This window comes from Panthera onca, chromosome D1, assembly GCF_046562875.1.
Source record: "Panthera onca isolate mPanOnc1 chromosome D1, mPanOnc1 haplotype 2, whole genome shotgun sequence".
Classification (NCBI taxonomy): domain Eukaryota; kingdom Metazoa; phylum Chordata; class Mammalia; order Carnivora; family Felidae; genus Panthera; species Panthera onca.
This window is the reverse complement of record NC_138348.1, coordinates 96,721,950-96,749,082: the sequence shown is the minus strand read 5'-3', so window position 1 is coordinate 96,749,082 and position 27,133 is coordinate 96,721,950. Positions and strand designations below refer to the sequence as shown.

The 27,133-nt window shown below is 47.3% G+C and overlaps 1 protein-coding gene across 1 annotated transcript in view; it reads left to right on the top strand.

Annotated features, from left to right (window-relative positions):
• TECTA (tectorin alpha) overlaps positions 1–25,280 on the top strand; it is a 67,497-nt gene extending 42,217 nt beyond the window's left edge. Inside the window, exons 13-24 of the mRNA XM_060607748.3 lie at positions 2,449–2,648; positions 6,949–7,332; positions 9,265–9,551; positions 11,349–11,629; positions 14,414–14,524; positions 15,741–15,943; positions 17,621–17,784; positions 18,223–18,471; positions 22,085–22,247; positions 23,393–23,480; positions 23,775–23,891; positions 24,496–25,280. Of these exons, the coding sequence (XP_060463731.1) occupies positions 2,449–2,648; positions 6,949–7,332; positions 9,265–9,551; positions 11,349–11,629; positions 14,414–14,524; positions 15,741–15,943; positions 17,621–17,784; positions 18,223–18,471; positions 22,085–22,247; positions 23,393–23,480; positions 23,775–23,891; positions 24,496–24,596 (2,348 nt within the window). The 3' untranslated portion in view covers positions 24,597–25,280. The remainder of the gene's footprint in view (positions 1–2,448; positions 2,649–6,948; positions 7,333–9,264; positions 9,552–11,348; positions 11,630–14,413; positions 14,525–15,740; positions 15,944–17,620; positions 17,785–18,222; positions 18,472–22,084; positions 22,248–23,392; positions 23,481–23,774; positions 23,892–24,495) is intronic.
• The last annotated feature ends 1,853 nt before the right edge of the window (positions 25,281–27,133 follow it).

The following is a 27,133-nucleotide window of genomic DNA, read 5'->3' as shown; positions in this document are numbered from 1 at the left end:
TAAAATAGTAGTCATCCCTAATGGGTGTGAGATGGTAGGTATACCTTTCACTGTAGTTTTAGTATTTATTTCCCTGGTGATTAGTGATGTTGAGCGTATATTGGCCACTCATATGTCATCCTCTTTGGAAAAATGTCTATTCAAGCCCTTCGTCCATTTTTGAATTGGGTTTTTGTTGTTGTTGTGTTGAGTTTTAAGAGTTCTCCACATATTCCGGTCAGTAATTCCATTTATACATGGGATGGAAATATGTATATATCATATTTATATATGACATTTAACCTTTGGTATTTCCAAAGATCAGAAGGCTTGGTGCTAAACAATCAGTGAGGTTGTGAGAAAATAAACCCCCTCGTATAGCCTCGGTAGCAGGGCAAATCGGCACAGGCTCTTTTTAGAGGGCAATTCGAATGCATCTATCAAAAATTTAAATGTACATACCCTTTGACCCAGTAATTCCGCTTCCAGGAATTTACTGTACAGATTCATTTACTCAGGAGGTCAAAGATAAACGTCCAAGGATGTTCGCTGCAGCATCATCATAAACGGAAAATACACACCATGTAGCAGGGCAAAACCAATCATTCAAGGGTAATGGAAGGAAAGTCGCCATGAAAAAGCAATGAGCAGGAAAATATGGATACTATGCTCCCATTCGTGTGAAGACAGTGGAGATGGAATACACGCATGCACGTGCGTACACACACACACGCACACGTGTGTTTGTACATGCTTAGAAGATTTCTGGAAGATTCAGCTGCAATTTGTTACCAGAGGTTGCTTTTCTGTTGCACTTTTACATGTATGGCTTGCATTGTCTACCACATGTAGGTACTATCTTTTAAATTTAATGTTTTTATTTAAAAAATTGTTTTTAATATTTATTTTTGAGAGAGACAGAGCATGAGCGGGGGGTGGGGGGGCAGAGAGAGAGAAGGAGACACAGAATCTGAAGCAGGCTGCAGGCTCCGAGGCATCAGCACAGAGCCTGATGCGGGGCTTGAACCCACGAGCTGTGAGATCAAGACCTGAGCCGAAGTCGGACACTTAACCAACTGAGCCACCCAGGCGCCCCTAAATTTAATGTTTTTAAAACCACAGTAGATAGTGGTTTTGGACACATGAAGTATACATCTGTTAAAATCCATAGAACCGTGCACCAAAAAGTCTATTTTTACCATTTGATAATTTAAAATTGTTTTTTTGTTTTTTTTTTTATTTTTGAGAGAGAGGGAGAGAGAAGGGCAGAGAGAGAAAGAAAGAATCTTAAGCAGACTCCATGCTCAGCATGGAGCCCAGCGCCGGCCTCAATCCCACAATCCTGGGATCATGACGTGGGCCGAAATCCAGAGTCGGATGCTCAACCGACTGAGCCACCCAGGTGCCCCTTTACCGTTAGACAATTTAAAAAACAAAATGTGCCCTAAAGATATACTGTATATGGTATAGAGAAGAAGTTCTGACATAATAGTCCTTGTGCTTTTCATATGCATTGATTAAAACAATAGCCTCTACAAAACTTTTAAGCGAACCTATCTTGATTGATCGGCTAACATCGAACACGTCCGTGCTCAGCACTGTTCCAGGCACACAGACCCACATAATTGCTCCCACCCAGCCATGAAGTAGGTGCTGTAAGTACCTGCATTTTACAGGTAAGGAGCTGGGGCCCAGAGAGGCTATGTGACTGGCTCCGGTCTCCTACGGCTGGCTCCGGAGTCCCACTGGTCACCAGGACCCTGACTGTCTTCCATAAGAGCAGCCATATGCATTTGAAAACGGTAGAACATAGTTGACACACCCACGCATGTGCACACACTTGCCTCCTCAGAAATCCGGGGGGAGTTGACACACCCACGCATGTGCACACACTTGCCTCCTCAGAAATCCGGGGGGGTGTCCGGGGAGGGCCGCCGTTTACTCACTCCAGGCTTAGAAAAGATTCTGTGGAAGTTCTGGGGTGCAGGCGGGTTGCCACTGGCTTTACCAGTAAGAGGGGGCTCCACGGAGGGCTGGAAGAGTGGGGGGTTGGGGTAGGCCAAGAGGATGAGGAGGGCACGAATACGGGAGCCCAACAGGAGCGAGGTCTAAAAGCAGGCATGAGTGCCAGGTGCCCCGGGGGGCCAGCAGGGGTGCCCGACTGAAGTCGAGGTGCACGATGGGAGGCGGGGTTAAGGTGGCAGGGTTACGGCGGCCCTCAAGAAGCCAGGCCGAGCAGGGGACAAAGATGCGAGGAAACCCCAGTAGCCTCACCTGCCCTGCGGTCCATGACGGAAGGAAGCCGCGAGGAGTCAGAGGGGGGCTTTCCAGAAGCAGAGGGGGGTTCGCGGCAGGGCTCCCTCCGGGCCAGGCCTCCGCCTCCCTGAGGGCCTAAAGGGCGGGCCGGAAGGAAACTCTGAGCACCGTCCCCGTGGGCGTGCGAGGCCTGACGCGCGTCTTCCGTTCCAGCCGTCACCTGCCCCCCCAACAGCCATTACGAGAGCTGCGTGAGCGTCTGCCAGCCGCGCTGCGCCGCCATCCGCCTCAAGAGCGACTGCAACCACTACTGCGTGGAGGGCTGCCAGTGCGACGCCGGCTACGTCCTCAACGGCAAGAGCTGCATCCTGCCCCACAGCTGCGGCTGCTACGCGGACGGCAAGTACTACGAGGTAGGCGGCCCCGCCCTGCGCGGGCCTGGGCCCCGGGGCCCCGCTGTCAGGCCGCCCGGCGACGCCGGGTTGCCCAGCGTCCCCACTTCGTTACGAGGAGGGGGAGGCGGGGCAGGGCAGAGGGGTCGAGGAGGGGTCAGGCGAGGCTCCCGCTGGCTGAGAACCTGATGAGGAAACGCCCATCTGGGCCTCACCCACTTCCGGCCTCCGTCCTTGGCATCGGCAAGGCCTCCCGCGCTGCTCACCCACGCCGTTCGCTAGCCTGGGCGTCTCTCTCCCCACCTTGCCTGTCGTGAGGCTCTTCTGATTGCCTCTCCTGTAAATCTCGGTTTGAGAGCTTCTGACGCGCCTATGGTTTGGAAATACGGTGGCTATGAATCTGACATTTGTAGCTGTCTTGGCTGAGGACATTTTTAACTGAAAAATATGGCGCTGGAGGCCAAGAGGAACGGCCTTCCTTCTCCGGGCTCTTGAAGCTCCATGAAAGCGCCCGAAGGCTACCATCTCCTCGTGTGCCACTCGTCAGTCGGTGCCCTCTCCGGAGAGTTCTGTCTGGACTGCTTAATGCTCTGCCCCCCACATGCTGCCCTCTGCGCCCCTCTCCGTGGGGGCTTCCGCATAGAGCCGATGAAGATGCCCTTTGTAGAGGCCGCTCAGTAAAACATTACACGATAGATCACTGAATCGCTTTCTTTTTGTGCTTTCCAATGCTTCTTTATGTGCCACGATACAAAGCTAGAAAAGGCCCTTCCTGGGGAAGGTATTTGGTCTGTGGTTCCGCCTCAAGCCCAGTCTCTGTAAACGACACGAACATCTTGTATTGGTGAGTTGACAGGGAACAAGTGCAAGTGTCGAGTATCTGCTATTTGGAGATCATTGTTCTGGAGGTGCTGCTGGGGGTGAGAAAGCATGTTCCCTGCCTTACGGATCTTACGAGTCTTTTAAGGAGAGAAAAACATGCACTTTAAAAAAAAAGAGGTGCTTGGGTGGCTCAGTCGTTTGAAGCATCTGACTTGATTTCAGGTCAGGTCATGAAGGGTCGTGGGATCAAGCCCTTCGCCAGGCTCCACACGGAGCGTGGAACCTGCTTAAGATTCCCTCTCCCCCCGGGGCGCCTGGGTGGCTCAGTCGGTTAAGCATCCGACTTCAGCTCAGGTCACGATCTCACAGTCCGTGAGTTCGAGCCCCGCGTCGGGCGCTGGGCCGATGGCTCAGAGCCTGGAGCCTGCTTCCGCTTTTGTGTCTCCCTCTCTCTCTGCCCCTCCCCCATTCATGCTCTCTCTCTGTCTCAAAAATAAATAAACGTTAAAAAAAAAATTAAAAAAAAAAAGATTCTCTCTCCCCCCTCTGCTGCTCTCCCCCACATGCTCTGTCTCTCTCTTTTTCTAAGAATAAAATACATTTTTTTAGGGGCACCTGGGTGGCTCAGTCGGTTAAGCATCTGACTTCAGCTCAGGTCACGATCTCATAATCCATGAGTTGGAGCCCGCTTCGGATTCTGTGTCTCCCTCGCTCTCTGACCCTCCCCCGCTCGCGCTCTGTCTCTCAAAAATAAATAAACGTTAAAAAAAATAATTAAAAAAGAAAAAGAACACGAGAACAGTTACAGAATAACTATCAACAAGTGAAAAATAATACCCTACAGAACTAATCAATTTTAAATGAAAAAGAATCGCAGCATTAGAAAAAAATCTAATTGAAATGTCTGGACTGGAAATAAATTAGGCAAAAAACAAAGAAAGTCTCCCTTTTTGTAAAAATGTAGTGGCTTGTTCGAGAACAACCAAGCTGATTTTGAGGGTCAATAAAAGAGAATGAATGCGGAAGTTACTTCAGTTCCGCATTGGGTGGGAAGTCTGCTTCGCTGTTCTAGTCGAAAGACAGAAGTGGAGTAGAGGATTAGAACGAATCCAAGAAGACTTCTCGGGGGAGGTGGGTTTAGAAACACCAATTATTTGAGAGGAAAAGGCAGAACACATGAGACAAAAGTAACAGAACATTCATTTTCCTGACAGTCTCAGAGGAGCGATAACCAGGCTCAAAGGTGAAAAAGCACCCTTACAGTCTCTGCTCCCGGATCCAGAGACTTACTGAAATGTTTCCATCCACCGGCGGCATCAGGTGCTCCTCAGCAGGGATCCCGAGGGTCTGTGGCACTATGGAACGGGACCTGGGTTTGAGCCTCGCCGAGCCACCCCTGAGAAACTGCGTCATTTCCCTGAGCGTCAGGAGCCCTGTCTATGAAACGTGGCTAATAACACCAGCTCACTAGCTTGTTGTATAAACCATCTACACCACACGCCTCGCCTAGTGTCTGGCACCTAGTAGTTCACTAATTGGTAGCTGCTATTGTTTTTGTTGTTTTTATTCCCTCAAGTAGCATTTTGTAAATAAAAAAATCCAGGCGTGTTAATGAAATGATGCATATAAAAGCCCTTGGAACTCTCAGGAAAGGCAGGTACGGCTCTCAGCAGCTATTAGTACCATAAACATTATTATCTGATTTTCATCAGACAGTCAGTGGGTTTTGACAACTGCTTATATCTGGGAAGCAGCAAACTCACCGAACAAATAACCCACATCTACTTGCCAGGATTCAGACAAGCTCGGGGGCTTGTGTATACAACAAATTTCTTTGGAAATAAAGGGATAACACATCTAGCCATTAGCATGTAGAGTAATCACCCAGCTGTCATTGCCAGGTCTAATTAAGGTAAAGAAAGCCTCGAGGGGCCCAGTGACTTCACGGTGAAGCTAGTTTCGTGATCAAGTTCTCCTGTGGGATGAGTTATTTACCCTTTATCATATCCACAGATGCCAGGTTATTTTTCTCTTTCCACCCATGTAACGTCTGACTTCTTATCAGAGAGAGGCCAGACCATCCACTCAATTATTCTGCAAATCTGATAAGAGGAATGAAGCCAATTTGCAAGGCTGCTGGCACCCAGAATATTTTACAGGTCTGGGAGGAGGAAAGAGTTGGTTCCGGGAACGACTTCACTTTGAGAATGAAAGAATCGGCAATGGCATCTTGAAGTGCACTGCACTGAGGAAGCTTGTCCTGCAAGATCTTGTTCTCCGTTTGCCTTTGAATCAGAGTCATATCTGCATGGGACAGCCGGGATTTTGATAAGTCTATAGATAAAGCGGAAAGCGGTGACCAGACGGGAGCAGAGGCCTTCTTGTGCCATTAAAACAGCGTTTCCGGAAAGCACTGTTCTGTTCTGGTAAATTGAATCGGTGCTTCCATCTGGATGACACAGTCTGCTTGTTGAGACTACGCCCCACCTGGACAATCATGACCAAATTTCCAACCGAACTCCTTGGAGTTCTCAATCTAGAACAAGTGCATGTTCAAGAGCACAGGCTCCGAGTGGAATTGTGTCTACAGATTATTGCTTGTTTGGGGAAAAATAGGAAAGAATAGCCACCACCATTGAGGATGTACTTTGTTAGAGGTATTTGCTATAACTATATAATTTCTCACCTTCTCAAAAGAGAATGAGTGACTCTTTTCCAGGAATAACAGCGGCTACTATTTATTAACAGTGCCTACTCTATGCCAGGAAACGTGCTTTACACGTCTTATTTAATTTAATCTTCACAGCTGCCCTGCAAGACTTTATTATCTCCAATTTAAAGCTGAGCAAAGGGACCCTCTGGGAGGTTGGTAATGCTCCTCAGGGTGGCCCCTGTAGGGTGGCAGGGCTGGGATGGAAACCAGACACCTCTGTTCTCTACATCTCTCACTTCGGGGGCACGTAGGAATGGAGGTAGTTGCAAACAGAAGTAATTTAGAAGTAGGTAGTATCAGGAAAAAGTTTGGAGCGGTGACTTCAGCGAAATATTGAAATGATTCATCCTAGGAATTGGTTATAACTTTCTTTTAACCTATTTAAGATATGAAAGGCCGGTTTTATCATTCTTGAGCAAATTTTTAAATTTCATCCTCAAAGTGGAGCCGGTACTCGCCGGGATAATTTTCTACCAAATATCCTTCCTCTTCACCTACTGCACACTCCCAGGTTGGCTGTGATTAACACTACAATCCAGCCGTAAAGATTCCCGAGTTCTTGATCGAAACCAATAAAGACCCGATTGCCTATTGTCTGGCATCTGAGTTCCGTGGAACTGCTGTCGTATTTGCACGGCAACAGCCCGCCGCCTGCTCCCTCCTGGGAATGCCAGCCCCGTTAGAGGTAGGCTAGCCCCGCCCGGAATAAGGGTCCGGACGGAGAGGCCTTGGGGTCCCCAGCCCTGCCCGCGGCCGGGATTAATGCCCGCGGCTCCTCTCTTCCAGCCCAAGCAGCTGTTCTGGAACAGCGACTGCACGCGGCGCTGCCGCTGCTTCCGGCGCAACCTGATCCAGTGCGACCCGCGCCAGTGCAAGTCGGACGAGGAGTGCGCACTGCGCAACGGCGTGCGCGGCTGCTTCAGCACCAAGACGTCCTACTGCCTGGCGGCCGGAGGCGGCGTCTTCCGCACCTTCGACGGCGCCTTCCTGCGCTTCCCCGCCAACTGCGCCTTCGTGCTCTCCACCATCTGCCAGAAGCTGCCCGACATCTCCTTCCAGCTCATCATCAACTTCGACAAGTGGTCGGCGCCCAACCTCACCATCATCTCGCCCGTCTACTTCTACATCAACGAAGAGCAGATTCTCATCAACGACCGGAACACTGTCAAGGTGACGAGCCTGACGTTGGTTCTTGAGAAACGTGCCCCGGAACAAGGCCGTGGCTAAGGGACCTGCCGGTTTTCCCAGATAACCAAGTTTGGGGATCATGGGTTGTTGCCCCCTAGGTGCCATACACAGATGGCCAGATTTTAAGGAATGAAAGTAGAAAGATTCTGCAGGCATTAAGAACGGGCCTGGTTTAGCCCTTTGCTCACCATTCCGAGGGCCTCGCAGAAAATGGACAAGGTCTCAGGGCAGTAATGACAGCGTGGGTGCTAATAGAGGCTCAGGTGACAAAATGGTAGATAAGTCTGCTCTTACTCTGGATTAATTTCCCAAAAAAGCATCTCGTTTGTTTTCAAGAGCCTTTAAAAGCGTTCTTGGCTCTGATCAACTGTACCAAGACAAGCTCTTTCAACTCTGCTATCCTTTCTATAAGACTGGAGAAGGCCAGCATTTTCCTGTAAAAACACCTGTCGCACTAGAAACCTGATGGAGCATCCCCCTCTATCAGCGGGCTCCATGGTGACAAAGCAAAGTGAAAGAAAACGGGAGGCTGGGTATGGGGGGTTTCTCTTAGCCTGGCTGGCCGGTTTCGAGTGAATCTTAGGCTTGCATATAAACAAAGCACCCACCCCCATAACTGATATGGCTTCTGGGCTTGGATTCCTCCTGCCCCTTCCATTTCAGAAATAATCTACTCTGATGAACGATTGACAGCGACCCCCAGTCTCTCAGCTAAACCAGGCTGGTTACCAGCAGGCAGACCTGAAAGACGGAACCAGTCCCCAGTGCTGTGATTCCAGCTAGAGAGGGGCAGGTGGAAAGCCAGGACGTGCACATTACCATTTTTCAGAATCGAGTGTTGTTGTATGTATGCTGCTTTCTGCCGTTGGCTCTGGTAATCGTGCATTGAGTGTGTCTTTATTTGAAGAGTCATCAAATAGCTTGGTGTCCAGCATTAGGCAAAAGACGGGCGGTATTTTGCAAGCTTAAAAGGAAGAGTCTGGATTTTAATCGTGGGTTTTGACTTCAGTGAAAGCTGCTACTGTTTTTGACACTCCAATTCCTCTTGCAAATTGGCCCACGTAGACACAACTGCATTGCTCCGGAATACGGGAGCTAGAAAGTAAAAGTGACCACCTGAGAGAGCAGAACTGACATTATTGCTGAATAAAATACTCCAAGCTGGCCAAAATAGTAAAGAATCATATTTTTGAAACTTTTTTTTTTTTTTAAGAAACGAAAGGTACTAATAACCTGGGGGGAAAAAAAAACTCGATTGATATTGTAAGTACAGGAAAAGCATATTATGTTCTGTCCTAAGGGCTAAGAAAAGAAACTGTTAGAAAGTAGGAAAATGATGAATGCAGAAAATATCTTGCCTATAGGACCTTTGGGGAGGGAGGGGGACCTCCAGTCTGGACGTTATACACAAGAAAATAAGAAACATGGCAGTGATCCCCAAATTCATTTTTAACCATTTTAGACACCCCTTAGCACAGGATTGGGATTTCATTTCAGTAATTGGTTTATGCTGGGGAAAGTTTCATACAAAATCCAGCCATTTGTAGAGAACTATACCCTTCTAATGTTTTTTCATCTTTCTGCCTCTGGATTTTGCTTCTTTGGGGGGAACTGTGGACAGTAAGATAAGCAAATGCACTTACACTCTAGGGCAGTGGTCAGCAAACTACAGAATTCGACCAAATCCACTTGCTGCCTATTGTTGTTTTTTTTAAATAAAGCGTTACTGGAACATAGCCTCGTTCATTTAATTATATATCATCTGTGGCTGTTTTCATGCCGTGAGGGCAGAGTCGAGAAGCAGTAGAAATCATACAGCCCACAAAGCCTGAAACATTTTTGCAGTGGCCCTTTATAGTAACAGTTTGCCAACCCCTGCTGTAAAGGTAATCTCTTCCTTTTCCCCCCCAATAGGTGAATGGCACACAAGTGAATGTTCCATTTGTAACTGGACTGGCAACCAAAATCTACAGCAGCGAGGGGTTCCTGGTGATTGACACCAGCCCCGACATCCGGATCTACTACAATGGTTTCAATGTCATAAAAATCAGCATCAGCGACAGGCTGCAGAACAAAGTCTGTGGCCTCTGTGGCAACTTCAACGGGGACTTAACCGACGATTATGTGACCTTGAGGGGGAAGCCAGTGGTGAGCAGCGTGGTGCTGGCCCAGAGCTGGAAAACCAATGGCATGCAGAAGAGGTGAGAGTTCTCGTTGCTAGGCTCAGTGGCCCAAATCCTCCCGCACCCGTGACAGGTATTGATGAGGAATGCACTTTCCATAGCATCACCACTCCCCTCCTGCAAAGGGTCGAGCCCCCCAGGTCTTTGGAGTTTCCAGAAGACAAATGGGTACATCAGAGGCCTCGGTCATTTCTTGAACAGCAGAGGAAGGAATTGGGCTTGCATGATCTGATTCTGAATTGGCATGGCATCCAGCCCCTGGCCAAAGAGAAGAGAGTGCCCAGGATTAGAACACTGAGGCCTTGGCCAGCGCCCACCTGCTGGGAATTGGGCCAGAAGAAGGGCCACCTACCCCTTGCTCCCCAGGGCTGGGCCTAATTGTGTACCTGTGATTCTCACCGGAAGGCTGGGTTGAGGTAGTGCAGGTAGAGGTTGGTGGAGATCAGGAAAGCCTTTTTAAAAACAGAAGTCGCCAAGGTTCTTATGAGACGCCTCTCTTGCCAGCTGAGACAGAATGAACTAAACAAGCTATTCCAAAGGTGCGTAATTCAGGTCACCTCTGAGCTGCTGCGTCATGTTAATACATTGCTGGATCTATAGATAGGCTTCTTTTTCATGGTATTTCTTTCCTTGTATAATGGCTCAATGTCTTATACTTCAACCTACCGAACATCAGCTAAATACCAAGATGGGGAAATGATGCAGATGTAAACTCGATACTACCTCATAAATAAGACTATCCTGAATTATGGGACCAGGAGCTGGAAGAAAACCTCAGGGATACCTAGTCCAATCTCCTCCTTTTCTAGGCGAAATGGAAGCTAGAGCAGAATAAGTTATGTGGGGGGCCCTGTGAGTGGCGAAGTCCAGAATCTCCTCCTGAGGAACTGATTCTGTTTGAGCTCCTCCCTCCCTCACCCCCTTCCTTCCTTCCTTCCTTCCTTCCTTTTCTTCCTTCCTTCCTTCCTTCCTTCCTTCCTTCCTTTTCTTCCTTCCTTCCTTCCTTCCTTCCTTTTCTTCCTTCCTTCCTTCCTTCCTTCCTCCCTCCCTCCCTTCCTTTCTCTTCTTCCTTTATAAAGTATTTCAGCTGGATACCAATTTTCTTGTGAAGGTTTGCTTTTGGTCTCTGCTAGCTATACTGGAAGTGGTCTCCAAGGCTTCTAGACAACTGTTCTACCAACTATCATTATTATTATTGATTAATAATAATGGTAACTCTCATTCTTATTATAGTTATAAGTGGTTATTTTATCAATGCCTGTTCACAGTTATTGTATCAGTTGTATCAAAGGTTAACAGTTATATGAGTATCTGCCTTTCGACTGACACTCTGGCTCACCCACCCACTATTTAGTTTACTCTCACTTCTGCCAGTGATACCAACAGGAGAAACTACTGGGGCACCCGGGTGGCTCAGTCGGTTAAGCATCCGACTTCGGTTCAGATCATTCTCTCGTGGTCCGTGAGTTCGAGCCTCATGTCGGGCTCTGTGCTGACAGCTCAGAGCCTGGAATCTGCTTCAGATTCTGTGTCTCCCTCTCTCTCTGCCCCTCTCCCATTCATAATCTGTTTCTCTCTCTCTTTCTCTCAAAAAAAAAAAAAAAAACCAAAACAGTAGAAACTTCTGGGCTGGAGAGACTGAGACCAGTCCTACCTGACTTAGGTGAGATTACATAGCCAATTAGCATTGGAATCCGTGCGCTTGCCTCACTTCTGGGTTAGCAGAAGAGGTAACAGATGGGGTCTTCCCTTCCACCGGGGATCTCGGGCGGTGGTTTTGGCATCCTGTTATCTGACCAGACTTGTCGCCCCCAGCTGTAATGAGCTGCAGTTCTCGCAGTACGCGGCCATGTGTGACAACGTGCACATCCAGATGATGCAGGGCGACGGCTACTGCCTGAAGCTCACGGACATGAAGGGCTTCTTCCAGCCGTGCTACGGGCTCCTCGACCCCCTCCCCTTCTACGAGTCCTGCTACCTGGACGGCTGCTACAACCACAAGAAGTTCCAGCTGTGTGGCTCCCTGGCCGCCTACGGGGAGTCCTGTCGCTCCTTCGGGATCCTCAGCACTGAGTGGATTGAGAAGGAGAATTGCTGTAAGAGAATTATTTTATTCCTGCGGATTCTTTTCTGAGTTAAAAGCACAGCTTTGCTGGCCGACACCGCCGGCCCCACCTTTAGCCACAGGCCTGCCCCCAGGGTCGAGGAGTTGAGAGCTACTGCAGAGATTGTATGGGGGGCATTTGGGGGGAGCCTCACCCGCCTGCGGTTCCTGTCCAGCTCTGGAATTTGGGACACCGGCTTGGGCGGATGAGGTTCTCTGGGTTGGAGGAGCACCAGTTTAGTGACTTATGAGGTACAGGGACACAGGATGGCATCTTGATTGACGTCAGACCTCAAATTCAGCTCTTCCCCGGCTCCTTTACCACGGGTCAGAGCCTAGCTCAGAAAGGGAAGGCTTGTGGCAAGCGGTGAGCTGAGTTGGGATCGAGTTGACTGTGCCTGGCTTCAAAGGAAGCTGCGGTTGGATTTATGAAAGGATTGTACATATATTAAATTAGGTGATAAAAGAAGATCTATACAATTGTTTTAATGTTTATTTTTGAGAGGGAGTATATGCAGGAGGGGAAGAGAGAGAGGAGACAGAGGATCCCAAGCCCTATGTGGGGCTCGAATCCACGAGCCATGAGATCGTGACCTAAGACCGAAGTCGAACACTTCACCGACTGAGCCACCCGGGTGCCCCAAAATGAAGATTCTATAGATTCTTGTGTTTTTTCTGTAGTAAGAAAACTATTTTGAGATTTACGTCCATTATACTGTTTGTCCATCTTCTTACTATGTGAATCAAAGAGATGGAGCAAATCTGTATATAAATACCTGTAAATGTGTCATATACGTGTATGTGTCCATATACATAAATGGTCACCTGTCCCATTAATGCAGGACGATATTGTGGCCAACAGGACGTGTGCATGTTCCTTGACACGCACCATTAACCCGGTACCACCGTGAAAACGGGCACATCGCAAGACTGCGTGCGTTTCAGTAAATTTGCAGACGACGCCCGACCCAGTGTAGGGAATGCGCTTAATTCAGAACCTAAGCACAATGAGGTAGATTCAAATATGTATCCGGTGACTTGAGAAGCTCTTAACAGGCAAACTACTAGTCTCTGTTGGAAACCAACATAAGTTGTTTTTGATGACTTTAATATTTTGCCCTGTTAATAAGCCACACTGTAAATGAAATGAACTGTCTTAAAACTTTAAAAACCTCCCTCTGTGTAAGGGCGTGTCTTATTTGCCAGCTGGTATAAGGGCCACCGTATTTGTAGGCTATCACCTCCACGCTTTCCATTATTCTCTGGGGTTGTTTTCAAGTTGTGTTAATTACCCATAACGTTTGTTGACCCGCTGCTGTGGGCTTAGCCCTGTCTAGGTCCACGCACTCATCACATAAAGGGATCTTTATAAAAGGAAGCCATTAAAAAAGAAATGTATTTACATTATGCTGACGGTTCCCCTTTAGTTATGCTTCTGGGGATTAAGACAGGGTGATACTAAGCCATTAGCAGAGGTGAACGTCAGCTGGGTCAGGGGAGGCATCCGAGACACACGGGGGCTTTGCTTTGCTTTTAAATTCTTGAAGCTAACTTGGCTCACGCTGGGATTGAACAGTTGTTTCTTGAAGCACTCACCTTCCCGTGCCATGACGAATAGGAGGATTTCTATATCTGACAGGGGGAGAGCTTCTTGAAATAAAGAAATGAGCGTCCAAAAGAAGATGCTCTCAATTAGTGTTTCTCAAACTGAGGAGTTGACGGTCTTACAGGTGGTCTGTGGACTCATCGGCTATGGAAATAATTATTTACAATATGATGGTGATGGCACTCCACATACGTTTGTTTTTTCCTTACAGTTTTACTGCTGTTGGCAAAATAGTAGAATTAATCTAAGTCATTGCTGGCGAGTTGTATGTAGGTTTCGGTTTGTCTATTTTTATAAAATTAAGTACATAGACATTTATGGGAAAAGGAGAACGTGAATCAGAACAGACCAGGAAGTCCTATCTGAAGGACCTCTCTGGGATTTTACTGGCCCTAAGATTTTCGTTCTTTCTTTTTTTTTAAATGTTTATTTATATTTGACAGAGAGAGAGAGAGAGAGAGAGACAGAGAGAGAGAGAGAGAGAGAGCGAGCATGAGCGGGGGAGGGGCAGAGAGTGAGGGAGACAGAATCCGAAGCAGGCTCCAGGCTCCAAGCCGTCGGCACGGAGCCCGACGCAGGGCTCGAACCCACAGACCGCGAGATCATGACCTGAGCCGAAGTCGGACGCTCAACCGACTGAGCCACCCAGGCGCCCCTAAAATTTTCATTCCTGACAGATATTTATTGAACACTCAACTGTGAGGCGTCTGGGTGCGGGGAATATGGAGATAAATGATTGGACCCTACTCTGTATAAGTACAAAGAGACAAATGCGTGTAATGGTAGAACAGTGTGGTGAGAACATTAATCGTGCCGTATCTTGGCAGTTCTCAGTGTCTCTGCCCTCCATCCTCGCCACTTACCTTCCAGTGTGCGGACCTTGGGCAAGTTTCAGCTGCGAAACGAGGGCTACTCAGGTCGCAGAGCATGTGTGAGGGTTGGAGGAGATAATGCAACCAAAGCGTGAAGCCCGGTGCCGAGCCCAGAGCAGGGGCCCCGCCGCTAGCTGTTGTCATCGTTTTCTGGAAGGTGGCTCTGTCTGTTGATTCCCAGCTGCCCTCTGACCACCACCGATTCCCTGACAATGGCAAGTCCAGAGTATAGCCACGTGCTAGCAAGCGTGGGTGTGAAAATCAAGTCGTGCGTGTTTCTGTTTGTTTTCCTTTTTAGCAGGAGTGGTTGAAGATCCCTGTGTGGGGGCAGACTGTCCCAACCGGACCTGTGAGCTGGAAAACGGAGGAGAGCTGTGTGGCTGCATCGAGCCGCCCCCCTATGGAAACAGTGAGTGACACCTGCCCCCTCCCCGTGCGGACAGACCCCCACGGGGGAGGCCTGGTGGCTGCACCGCAGGGCAGCTGGGGTGGAGCCCACGCGTCCCGTGCTAGCTAGAGACCCACATAGCGGAGGTTTCACAAGGAGCATCGATCGAAGCAGGACGAGGAAGCCATCTGACATCTTCAAAGCAGGCTAATGTTCATCTCCTCATAGCGACATCCTTTTCTTCGATAAATGGTAATGCCCAGATGTGTACATGAATAGAATCAGCCACTTCCACTGTGGCCGTGTTCAACATCACAGAGATCCGAATTGATCCTCTAGACTTGCGGGAAAGTAGCGTAGTTTGGCGAAACATGTGAGCCTCAGAGCGAGAGCGCCAGGGGCCCTAAAGGCAGATTCATTGGTTCTGAAGACACAAGGGCGGTCTCTGATGCCAACAGTACATAACCAGGACCCCAGGCCCTGCTCCGAGCCGCAGTCCCCCGGAAGGTAGGAAAGGCCTTGTCCCCGCCGGGCGCACCCGTGAGGTCGGCCTGAAGGGGGGCTGCGTTGCACCCCCGGCTCCCCGCCCCGGCCCGAACCGGGTCACTCGGGAGGCACGCGCTGACCGTAACATCGTCATTGACCAGAAGACTCCCTCGGAGGGTGCCGTTCAAGGGCTCCACCCGAGCAGATCAAACGTGTCCCTGTGTTTCTATAGTGCTCATTAGCCCGTGTTTATGTACTCGGAGAAAATGTCAGTTGGTGCATTATCGTGTCAGAAAGCAAGAGCTCCTGACGCTCGCCTGGGAACCCGCGGGGGGCCTCGGGGTGGGCTGCCCAGGGCTGCTCCCACCTGGGGGTGCGCCCGTTAGCCGGGGTCCCCAGTGAGCTCCCCGGGGAAAGTAGCTCCCACCAGAGTGGGGCGGAGCCCTGGGTCTGGGAAGAAAAGACAAAACACAATCTGCTAGCGTTTCCATCTTTAAAAAAATAAAAATAAAATAAAATAAAATAAAATAAAATAAAATAAAATACAATAAAAGCTTAACAACGCCCCGGTTTTTGCCTTGAATGCATGCAAACGTGCATTTGGTTGGATCAAAGCTTAATTAGAAGTGCCCCAGCGTTTGCGTGAGGATATTAGCCTCTTCCAAAGCAAACGGTGATGGGACGCCTCGCCCCCACCCTGCAGCGCCACCGGCCCCCACTGACTGGCCTTTCGTGATAACTGTCCCCACAGACTCACATGACATTATTGATGCAGAGGTAACCTGCAAGGCGGCCCAGATGGAAGTGTCCATATCTAAGTGCAAACTCTTCCAGCTCGGCTTTGAGAGGGAGGGTGTGAGGATCAATGACAGACGGTGCTCCCACATCGAGGGGGAAGACTTTATCTCCTTTCAGATCAACAACACCAAAGGGAACTGTGGCAACATTGTACAGGTGAGAAACCCGGGGCCGGAAAGAACATCGGGCCGAGGTGGGGACAGCTCTGGGTGTTTTGCACGTGGGTTGTCCTCAAAGCCAACCTCCCGGGGGGGTCTGCTTAGAAAGATCCTCCCCGGAAAACAGCACAAGGCGTATGTGAAATGAAAGACATCAAGGAGAATAGGGGCACCCGGGTGGCTCCGTCAGTCAAGCACCGATTCTTGGTTTCAGCTCAAGCTGTGATCTTGTGGTTTGTGAGTTCGAGCCCCACGTCGGGGTCTGCGCTCACAGTAGGGAGCCTGCTTGAGAGTCTCTCTCTCTCCCTCTCTCTCTCTCTCTCTCTCAAAATAAATAAATAAACATTAAAAAATTGAAAAAAAAAAGACATCAAGGAGAATAATTGGTGCTAATAGTTCGTTGAACTGAAAGATCATGATAAGTGACAGACTCCTGTCCTTGATTGACACTATCTGCTGTTGTCCTTTGCCTAGCACATTGACAAATTTTTGTTACCTCGCTCCTGCTTCTCTTGTTCTTCTGGGTAAATACAGCTGGGTTCAGCTGTTTGGGGGGTAAGGGTGTCCCAGACATCATTTAACAATTGGCTGCACACTCTCAACAATAGCCAAATGATGGAAAGAGCCTAAATGTCCATCAACGGATGAATGGTTAAAGAAATTGTGGTTTATATACACAATGGAGTACTATGTGGCAATGAGAAAGAACGAAATATGGCCCTTTGTAGCAACGTGGACGGAACTGGAGAGTGTGATGCTAAGTGAAATAAGCCATACAGAGAAAGACAAATACCATATGTTTTCACTCTTATGTGGATCCTGAGAAACTTAACAGGAACCCATGGGGGAGGGAAAGGAAAAAAAAAAAAAAGAGGTTAGAGTGGGAGAGAGCCAAAGCATAAGAGACTCTTAAAAAATGAGAACAAACTGAGGGCTGATGGGGGGTGGGAGATGGGTATTGAAGAGGGCATCTTTTGGGATGAGCATTGGGCGTTGTATGGAAACCAATTTGACAATAAATTTCATATATTTAAAAAAAAACAGCTGGCTGCAGAAATACAGCAAAGTCCCACCTTTCAGTGTCAGATTGTCCTACTTATATTTGGCAAACCATCTTGATTCTCTTCCTCCTGTTCCTTCCTGCTGTCTTTAAAAAAAAAAAAAAAAAAAAAAAAAAAAAAAATATATATATATATATATATATATATATATATATATATATCTGCATTCATTAACTCAAAAGGAGTGAGCAGGTGAAACTTGCATTTGTTCCTCTTGGTCCTTGTGGGAAGGTCCGGTAGAAGATCCGGTGGAGGAGAGATTTTGAATTAGGACTTGAAGAAGATTTATATGACCCTGGGATAGCAATACTTCATGCTGTCCCCAGCTTGGGTTCCCACAGATAACTGGGGCCGGTTGTAGTTAGAATTCAGGGTACATGAATTCACCCTCTGTGGACACTCAAGGTTATCAGCCTGAAGGGTGCCGTTGACATCTAATGCGACCTTTTTTGTTGTTGTTGTTAGTAAATGCTGAAGCTAGCTCAATACTGACTTATACCAGCCTCTGGATTATGTATGGAATGAAGCCATTTCTCTACTTTCGGGGCTGTGGATTTGAAATGCAAGCCACTTATTCACTCCCCTCTTTAATGATTTCTGACCTTCCTTTGCAGTCCAATGGCACTCATATCATGTATAAAAACACAATCTGGATCGAAAGTGCCAACAACACTGGCAACATCATCACTAGGGACCGGACGATCAATGTGGAATTTTCGTGTGCTTACGAGCTGGATATCAAGATCTCTTTAGATTCTGTTGTAAAGCCTATGCTAAGGTAAAGAATCTCACGGGCTGTGCACATTGCTCTGTCTTTTCCTTGACAGTTGAGGTTAGCATAATCAAAATTGCTAGCATTTGTCTTTGAAGCACCGGGGAAGAAATAGTTCCTATTTTCTTCACCTAAATGCCTTGGACCAGCACTGTGTAACAGAACTTTCTACAGTGATGGAAATGTACTGTATCTGTACTATCCAATAAAATAGCTGTATATGGAAATTGAGCAATTGAAATGTGGCTAGGGGTGCTGAGGAATTGAATTTTTAATTTAATTTTATTTTAATTGCCACACGTGGCTTCCGGGTACCATTTTGGACTTAGACTTTTCTGTCGTCTGCTTTGCCTTCCCTCTGCGTTTTCAGCTTGCAACTGGTAGTAACTGCATAAATATGATTGTTTGGCATTCCTCCTCACTGCATGCTTATTTCCCTTTCAGTGTCATTAACCTCACAGTTCCAACCCAAGAAGGCAGCTTCACCACCAAGATGGCGCTCTACAAAAATGCCTCCTACAAACATCCTTACCGCCAGGGTGAAGTGGTGTTGACAACTCGAGATGTGCTGTACGTCGGGGTCTTTGTGGTCGGCGCTGACGCCACACATTTGATCCTGACGCTGAACAAGTGCTATGCCACCCCGTCCCGAGACAGCAATGACAAACTCCGATACTTCATCATTGAAGGGGGGTGAGTGGCCTCCTCTCAGAGGACCGTCCGAGAGCTTTTAGGGTAATATTCGCCAGTACCAGTTTGTAGAGAAGGTTTTAGAGAAGAGAATGGGAAGGGGTATTTGTGCTGTGCATCCAGGAACTCTAATTCTCTGAACAAACCTGTGAGGTAGACATCGTAAGCCTCACTTTCTACCCTAGCAGGCTGAGGCTTCGGGAGACCAAGCCACTTGCTTCAAGTCACACAGCAACGTAGTGGTGGGTCCCCAAGGCCCGTGGCAGTCACTACAGAATGCTTTATTCTCACGGTGATCAGAGAGGGGATCCTGTCCTGCCTATTTGAATTGCAGTCTGAGAGAAATGGGGATCACCTGCCAAAGAAGGAATGCCATAACTACAGTCTGGCGAACAGGACATCCATCAGAATATAAAAAGAGCTAGAACCGTAGAAGAGAAGAAACAGAAGCACAGAATACACTAGAATCGTTTATAAAATCGATGATTTTCGTTTTATTCACTGCTATATGCCCAGCACCTACTGTGTGCCCTGACACATATGGAACAAAATTTATTGAATGAATAAAGAAGAAGAAAAGACTATAGACCAATAATAGTTATTTTTCCTTTTTATTTATTCATTAAAATTTTTTTTTATATTTTATTTTTGAGAGGGAAAGAGAAAGACAGAGTGAAAACAGTGATTGGGGGGGGGGGGGTGCAGAGAGAGAGGGAGACACAGAATCCAAAGCAGGCTCCAGGCTCCGAGCTGTCAGCACAGGGCCTGACATGGGACTCCGACCCACGAACTGAGAGATCATGACCTGAGCCGAAGTAGGACATTTAACCAACTGAGCCACCCAGGCACCCCAATTTTTCTTTTTTAAAAACACATACGGGTTATGTCAAGCAACGGTAATTATAGCTGGGTATGAAAATCAGGCAAAGACTAACAGGAGAAAAGCATACAGACGTATTTAATACCAGTTTTCTGTGATACTGAAAGCCTTCATGAGGAAACGAGGATCTCAAGAAGTGGTTGAACCTGAGTATTTTTTGCTAGGTTAGGTGAAGAGTAGACGGTCACGGACAAGTATGAGAGGTCAAAGGGTATGAGGTCAGTGTGGTAAACGGGAGGAGCTTAGCAAAGTCTGTTAGGATTCTTCTTGCTGTCCCTCTGTCTTTGGAGATAAGGATGTTCCTTTCCTGCAGGTGTTGGGGGGGCACCTCTCACATGAGGGCTCTGTGACCTGTTTCAGGGGCAAAGAGTCAGGGAAAGGTCAGAGTGACCTTTCTGCTTCTGCTTTTCTCAAACTCCTTCACCTTAAAATATTAAGTATGCCAAGGTGCCAGATTTGAGGGGTAGCATGTCCTGAATCCTATCCCCAGCCTGGGCAGACACCTACCCTGGCGTGGTCAGGGAGCATTATAGATACTATAATTAGTTTTAGGGTTGAAAAGGAATAGTTTTCCCAAAAGAAGGTGTGGTTCTGGGCAAACCATGAATAACCACTATTTTTGCAGATTAAACAGGTTCAGAGATGTTAGGTACACAGCTCACCTAAGGCCACTCAACTTACCAGGGGCAGAAGAAGAATCCTTCCAAGTATCAGGACACACCGCCACCCTAAGTGGTCAGATGGGGCTTGTGGCAGGGGTCACTGAGGGATTTGTCTTCCTGAGCTGGTTCTTAGCCTCCTTGGAGGCAAAGGGAGGGCCTTGGTGACTACTGGGTAACTCACCGCGTGGATTTCTCTCCTTCCCATCATAGTCGTTTCCCTAAGGGAAAGAGCTCAGTCCTGTAGTGTTGCAAGCCTGGTTGTAGGGTCTGTGCCTCCTTTGAAGGACACAGTGGTTGGCAGTTTTATTTTATTTTATTTTTTAAGTTTTTAAAATTTATTTTCAGACAGCATGAGTTGGGGGATGGGCAGAGAGAGAGGGGGAGAGAGAGAATCCCAAGTAGGCTCTGCACCATCAGCACAGGGCTCAACGAGGAGCTGGAACTCATGAACTATGAGATCATGATCTGAGCCAAAATCCAACACTTGACCAACCGAGCCACCCAGGCACCCCAGTGTTTGGCAGTTTTAAGATAGTGTTTAATACACTTGACCCAGAGAGGAGAGAGAATGAGCGAGTGAGCATGTTCATAAAACTGGGCCTGCCCCAGGGTCTGAGCAAGGGCCTTCAGATGAAACTGTTGTTTGATTTTGTCATATGAGGGAATTTTAACTCATGAGTCCTTCTGACCTTTCTTGGATGGATGTGGTTAATTGTTTTTCCAGTGAACTCATCTGGGCAAAAGCATGAGCAGCAAAATGGGTTCACTTCAGAATTTTGGGGGGTCAGCTCTTCCTCCGTGGCTCTGCAGAGGGTGGCAATGGCACCCCCAGTGACTCATGAGTCCCAGGTCTGGCTAAGACGGAAGGCCTGGGTGAAGGTTGGAGTGCTGTGAACATTTTAGAAACTTTGAACCAATTTAGATTATTCAAATGAATAACAGTGACAAGGAAAAGTATGGCAAGTAAGTTTTCATTTCAAAGCATTTAAGAGATTATTGCCTTGAAGACTAATTATAAAACCTAATAGGTGTGGGGGTGCTGAAGGATAACTTCAGTTTTTCATTTTCCTTATCACTAAGCTGTTTAATCCTGTGGGCTCGGGGAAGGAGCGATTAAAAAAAAAAAAGAGTCACCCTTTTTATCTTTATCATTTTTAGATAACTTCTTGGCTCCTAGAGGCCAGCATTAGTGATGGCGGCACAATCCATTCATTCCCTCGTTTGTTCCTTTACAGAGATGTTTAGATACTTCCCACGTGCCCTGCAGTGTGTTAGAGACACAGTAAGGATCACAACCTGATTTTTTGCGCTCCAGAAATCCAGGAAAAGCCACCTGTTCTTGCCCGGTCAGGGCATTGCGAGGGGTTATTTGTAGAAAAGGGGGGAGCTATAGACTGGTGTTGGGGAAAGAGCGGGAGTAGGCATGGGAAGACTCCCCGACTGGGGAGACTTCACGTGGAAAGACCGTGGGCCCTAAGAGGCTGTGATGCATTTGGGGAGCTCTTAGGTAGCGGAGGCAGGTCTGTGTGCCTGAGGGAGGCCGGTGGCCCAATACCACAAGGGGTGGAGGCAGAGGGAGAGAAGAGGCGCACCTGCAGCCAAGGGAGCTTTAGGTCATCCTGGACTGGTCTTCCCTCTTCTCCAGCTCCCACCGATTTGAATATGTGGGAAGATGACCCAAGAGGGTTTTGATCAGGGGACCCTCCCCAGATGGATAACCAGAGAAAGTACAGCTGTAGCAAGGACTAATCGTGTGCGTGTGTTGAGTTGATATCACGACACTATGTCGGTCGGGTAGTAAAGCACGACACTATGAGGGGCAGAATAGAAACTGAGGTATAGGAAAGTCGGGGGCAGTTCCTGCAGTCATTTTGCTTTTATGCGCTTAGGATACTAGTTTGAGGTGTTATCTGATGCCTTTAAAGCAAACCGTGAAAATCAAGTGGGAGTAAATGTGACACCCACACAGTCCAGAGGTCACTGTCAAAGGCAAAGACGTTTTTACCTATTAAGATGGTTTTATATGAAATAGAAGCAAACGTGTGAAGCGAAGATCCCATTTTCCTCTGAACAGGTGTCAGAACATTAAAGATAACACCATCGGCATCGAGGAGAACGGTGTCTCCCTAACCTGTCGCTTTCACGTCACCGTCTTCAAGTTCATCGGGGATTATGATGAAGTTCACCTTCACTGTGCAGTGTCACTGTGCGATTCAGAAAAGTACTCCTGTAAGATAGTAAGTGAGAGCGTGAAAATGAACTGCCTGGCCCTATTTCTCGCTGCCCCGCTTTTCCCAACGTGGGGATCGTGGACGCCAGGATCTGTGTGGCTCCTGAGAGTTCTTTGGGACTCACAGCACCTGGAAGTGGCTGAATTGGAAGCGTCCCCAGATGGGAAGCCTCCCCAATGGCTCGTCTTTGGTGAGACCGTAAGAGAGAGGATGCGGTAGAATGCTGTCCATTTACTCTCCTTCTCTGTGTCTGAAATCTCTGTCGTGGGCATAGAGCACAAGACCAGGGTTTCTCAGACCTCGGCATTACTGACCTTTTGGACCAAATTGTTCTTGGTCGTAGGGACGGTTCTGTGCACCGTAGGATGTTCAGCAGCACCCCTGGCCTCTGCCCACTAGACGCAAATAGCACCTCCTCCCCAGCTGCCACACCCCAAAAATGCCCCCCCAACACTGCCAAACATCCCCTGGGGGAAGGAGGGGGCAAAATTGGCCCTGTTCAAGAGCCACCACACCAGACTCTCAAGGAGCCAGGCCACCTGAATCTGACAGGAACAGTGGGACCCAGCTCCACTACACTGTAGAGGCAGACCCCTGGGTTCAGGAATTTTCTGCCAGATGTTCTTCAGACGGTGACTTTCCTGCAATTCATCCAGATCCACGCCAGCCGGTGGCTCTGGAGAGGCTTCTGGAGAGGCTGTTGGAAGGTGGTGACAGACCAGTCATCTCTCCCATGTCAGGCTTACATCCGCACCTGAGATTTTATTGCACTGGTATCAGCTCCCTAACCTTTAATATTCCAGCTTCACGTTCTCCCCGATGTTTGCAGAATCACACCATGAATTATGGTCAGAGCTACTTACAGATGCTGCTGCATACCTTATTGCCCGATGTGACCCAACAATCCCCGTTCCTGGGAAGGGAGCATCTTTGAATCTAATTCTTGTGCGAGGAATATATTTAATTCTGCTCAACATAAAGCCCAGAGTCCCAGTGGGCTCCATGATCAAGAATGCATTCATTCTAATTAATCTGAGCAGCGATAGTGCTCGAGGCTGGGACCACTGCCTCTTTCGGAGGTGGAAACATGGTGAAGAATAAGTTATCAGCTTAATTGTGTGAAATTTTCCCTCTGGTCTTCTGTCTTTCAGAATTGCCCCCAAAATTCCAGGATTGCCACAGATTATACCAAGGAACGTAAAGAGCAGATCATTTCAGTGGGACCTATTAGGAGAAAAAGTATGTATGTCCCCTCAAAACACATTATAAATGATTAAAACAATGGGATTTGAAGGCCCGGCCCAACTCTGGGGTGTGTTTCAACTGCAATGTGAATCTGGCGAATGAGGAAGTTGAGGACACCAGGTGGAGAAGATGGGCCGCTTCCGTAAAGAAGTCTTCTCACGGACTCCTAAAATGCCACGACAGCATTGGGCTTTTCTTCTTCCTCTCCTCTGTCTAAAGTCTCACCCTGAGATAGGAGTTCCAGACTTGACCTGTCTGAAGTTGACTTAACCCGCTGCTCTTTTTCAGGGCTGGACTGGTGCGAGGACAATGGAGGGTGTGAGCAGATTTGCACGAGCCGGGTAGACGGGCCTCTGTGCAGCTGTGTGACGGGAACCCTTCAGGAGGACGGCAAGAGCTGCCGAGGTAAATGCAGCCTCCCGTTCAGGGCAGGTGGCTGGGAGCACAGGGAGCTCTTTCCCCTGAGTAGGAGACATTCATCTGTGAGGTCCCCCCAGCAAGTGACCTAAATTCCAGAAATTAAGATGGGAAGATGGAGACAGCACCAAGGAATTGTAGCAGCATCTTGGAGACAGATAGAGATAGAGATAGAGATAGAGATGATAGAGATAGAGATAGAGATAGAGATAGAGATTGATTTAACCTTTGAGCCTTGTTCTTTCATCTAAAAGATGAAGGTGATTTTTTAAAAAATAAGATATCCAACTGTTTAAGGACCAAATATTGGTGCTCAATCAGGTCACCAAGTGTACCTGGGCTGTGGTTGGGACTGGGATGTTTGATCCAACAAACCTTAGGCCATGGTCTCCCTGAGGTTAGCAGGACTCTTCTAAAGGTTGAGTTAATTCTGCTGCTTTCCTGCCTCAGTCAGCACCATTTGGATAAAGTGAGTCCTTGGCCATGAAGAAAGTGGGCTCATTTATTTGGTTGAGTACCACAAAGTGTTTCTGATTCCTGTCCAACAGGTATTTTCCTTCACAGGACTTACTATGTTCCTCTCTGTTCACAGCATCCAATTCTTCCACTGAACTTCAAGTTTGGACGCTGCTTCTCATCATGACCCAGATTTCACTATGGCATTTTGTCTATAAATCAGGCATGACCTCATAATTAACTCAAGGTTGCTATATAACGTACTGTAATTTACTTCAACTCCCTGTAGGATAAAAGGTGTGTACCCTTAAGTCAAAACCTATTTGAAAATGTCCAGCAATTCTCAAAGTGTAACCACCTGCCTCAAACAGTGTGAGTCCCAGAAATGAGTGAAATTCCAAGCTCCACTTGCAAAGCCCACAACAGGGCTTCTAAAAGCCAGTTGTGGAAAGAGCATGTAACTTGCCTAAAATTTCCAAACAGTTGTCACTAGAAACTTCGGTTCACGTGAAAAACCAGTAAAGGAAAAAAAAAAATCCTGGTTAGAGAAGTCTGACCAGAAATCTAACCAGAGAAATCTGTCAAGCCAGTGCTATTTCTGGATCATAGTTTTTCACAGAGAAAGGGCCTGTTGGAACAATATTGAGAAGCAATGACTGGAAGGTTTGGGTCTAAGGAATCTTTCTGATGTTTGGAAGTGTCTGATCTCTGATACGTACGTGTTGCTCACTTCTGTTTATGATGAGCTCCTCCTTCCCTCCCCCCGTGTCCCTCAATCTTGCCATGGCAGCTCGGCAGATTGTTTGCAGACCTGGGGAACCCTGTCTCCATCCCGCACCCGGACCCTTCTCTTTTACAAATCAACCAAATAATTTTTAATGTATTTTATGCTTAAATAAACTTTGTGTTCAAGTATTCTCATTACTTAGTGACTGAAGGAATTTTTGCTGATATTAGGCTTTGCACACCAAATAGCACGCTCTGATTTCAAAAATCAGCAGCGATTGGACCGGGTAGATAACTGCTGGCTAGAGCTTTAATGGGATTTTGTTACATGGCCATTCGTGTGGACTTACAGAGCATCAGCAGGACGTTACCGGGCAGCGTGGAAGAGAAGCAGGTAGTGTCCTCTTTTGTATGTGGTACACAAACTCGCATTTGCTGTAATTAACTGCCAAATGGGGGACTGCTAAATATATCCGTGGGCCGCCTCTCTTTTTTAAGGTTAAAAACAAAGTAAAACCCACTTCAAGTTTATTTTGAAGTTGTTTTGGATTGAAGCTGATGGTATTTTTATATTTTTCTGGGAACTCTGAAAAGCTGAGCATAAATCCTAGTGTCCTTGACCATGGGTGTGGATATGATTAGCGTTGTCTTGCATGCAACAGGCAACTGTCCCTGGGCTGAGGAAGCTGGGGTGTAGACGCAGTCTGTGCTGAGGTGCTTTGACCTCCCAGCCCTCTGGGAGGGTCCACAAATTCTAGCTTGTCTTGCCAGTTACACATGCCATGTGGCTAAGAGGACGGCTGGTATTGCTGGGGGAAAATGTGCACCTGCTTCGACTTGGACGTCTTGAGATCTTCCGGGAAGACGCTGAGCATCGAGGTGGGTTAAGGGACCCAGCCGCCTATCGTAAGTGAGACACAATGCCCCTTCCTCACCAAGAGAGAAACTGATGTTACATGCGTGTTCTGTCTTCACATGAAAAACCTTGTCATTTACACAGTTGAAGGTTTGGATGTTCACAATCAGATCCCAAGTTGAACGCAAGAATGTCTCATTCATTCTTTTACTTGATTTCCTGAGATAAATCTTAACCAAAAAAAAAAAAGAGGAAGTGTTTCAATATTTAATAACTTCCCTTTATTGATTTTCTTATGGGAGTCATGAGAAATTTCCAAATGTCCAAATTGAAGACTATAGTTTGTTGGGTTTGGGTTGTTTTTTTTGTTTGTTTGTTTAGGTTTCTTTTTAGTTCTTTAAACCTGTTCTTCCTACACTTTTATTCTGGCCTTTGGTTTTCTCACTTGGTTGACGTCCTTAGCTTGTCTCATCATTAGGATAAGTTAGGTCATGGTACCATCGCAGAACACCCCAGAATCTCAGTGGCTTACACACCAAGGTTTCTTTCTTGCCTGTGCCTGTGGGCTCCAGTCCTCACTCTCACCCTGGGACAGGTTGATGGAGACTTCACTATTTCTTTTTTTTTTCCTCAACAGAAGCTATTGAACAATTTATCCTTTCCCCATAGAACTGTGGTACTGCCTTTACTGTATAGCAAGTTTCAGTCTCTGTGGTTCTGTTTATGAGCTCTTGATTTTCTTCCATTGATTTATTTTTCTGTTCCTGCTTCAGAACCACACTTCAAAAAATTGGGGGATATAATTGACACGTAACATTATATGAGTTTCAGGTATACAGTAGGCGTTGCTATTTGTATATACTGTGAAATGATCACCACAGGAAGACTCGTTAACGTCTATTACCTCCCACAGTTACCAATATTTTTTCTTGTGATGAGACCTTTTAAGTTCTTGTAAGTAACTCTTACTGACTTTCAAATATACAACGCAGTATTATGAACTATGGTCACTATGCTGTCCATTACATGCCCAGGACTTATTTGATAACTGGACATTTGTACATTCTGACCACCTTCACTCATTTTGCCACTGACCCCCCCCCCCCCACCACCTCTGGCAATTCTGTGTATCTGTGAGCTCTTTTTTCTTTCTTTCTTTGCTGTTTTTTTTTTTTTTAATTCTAGGTGGTCC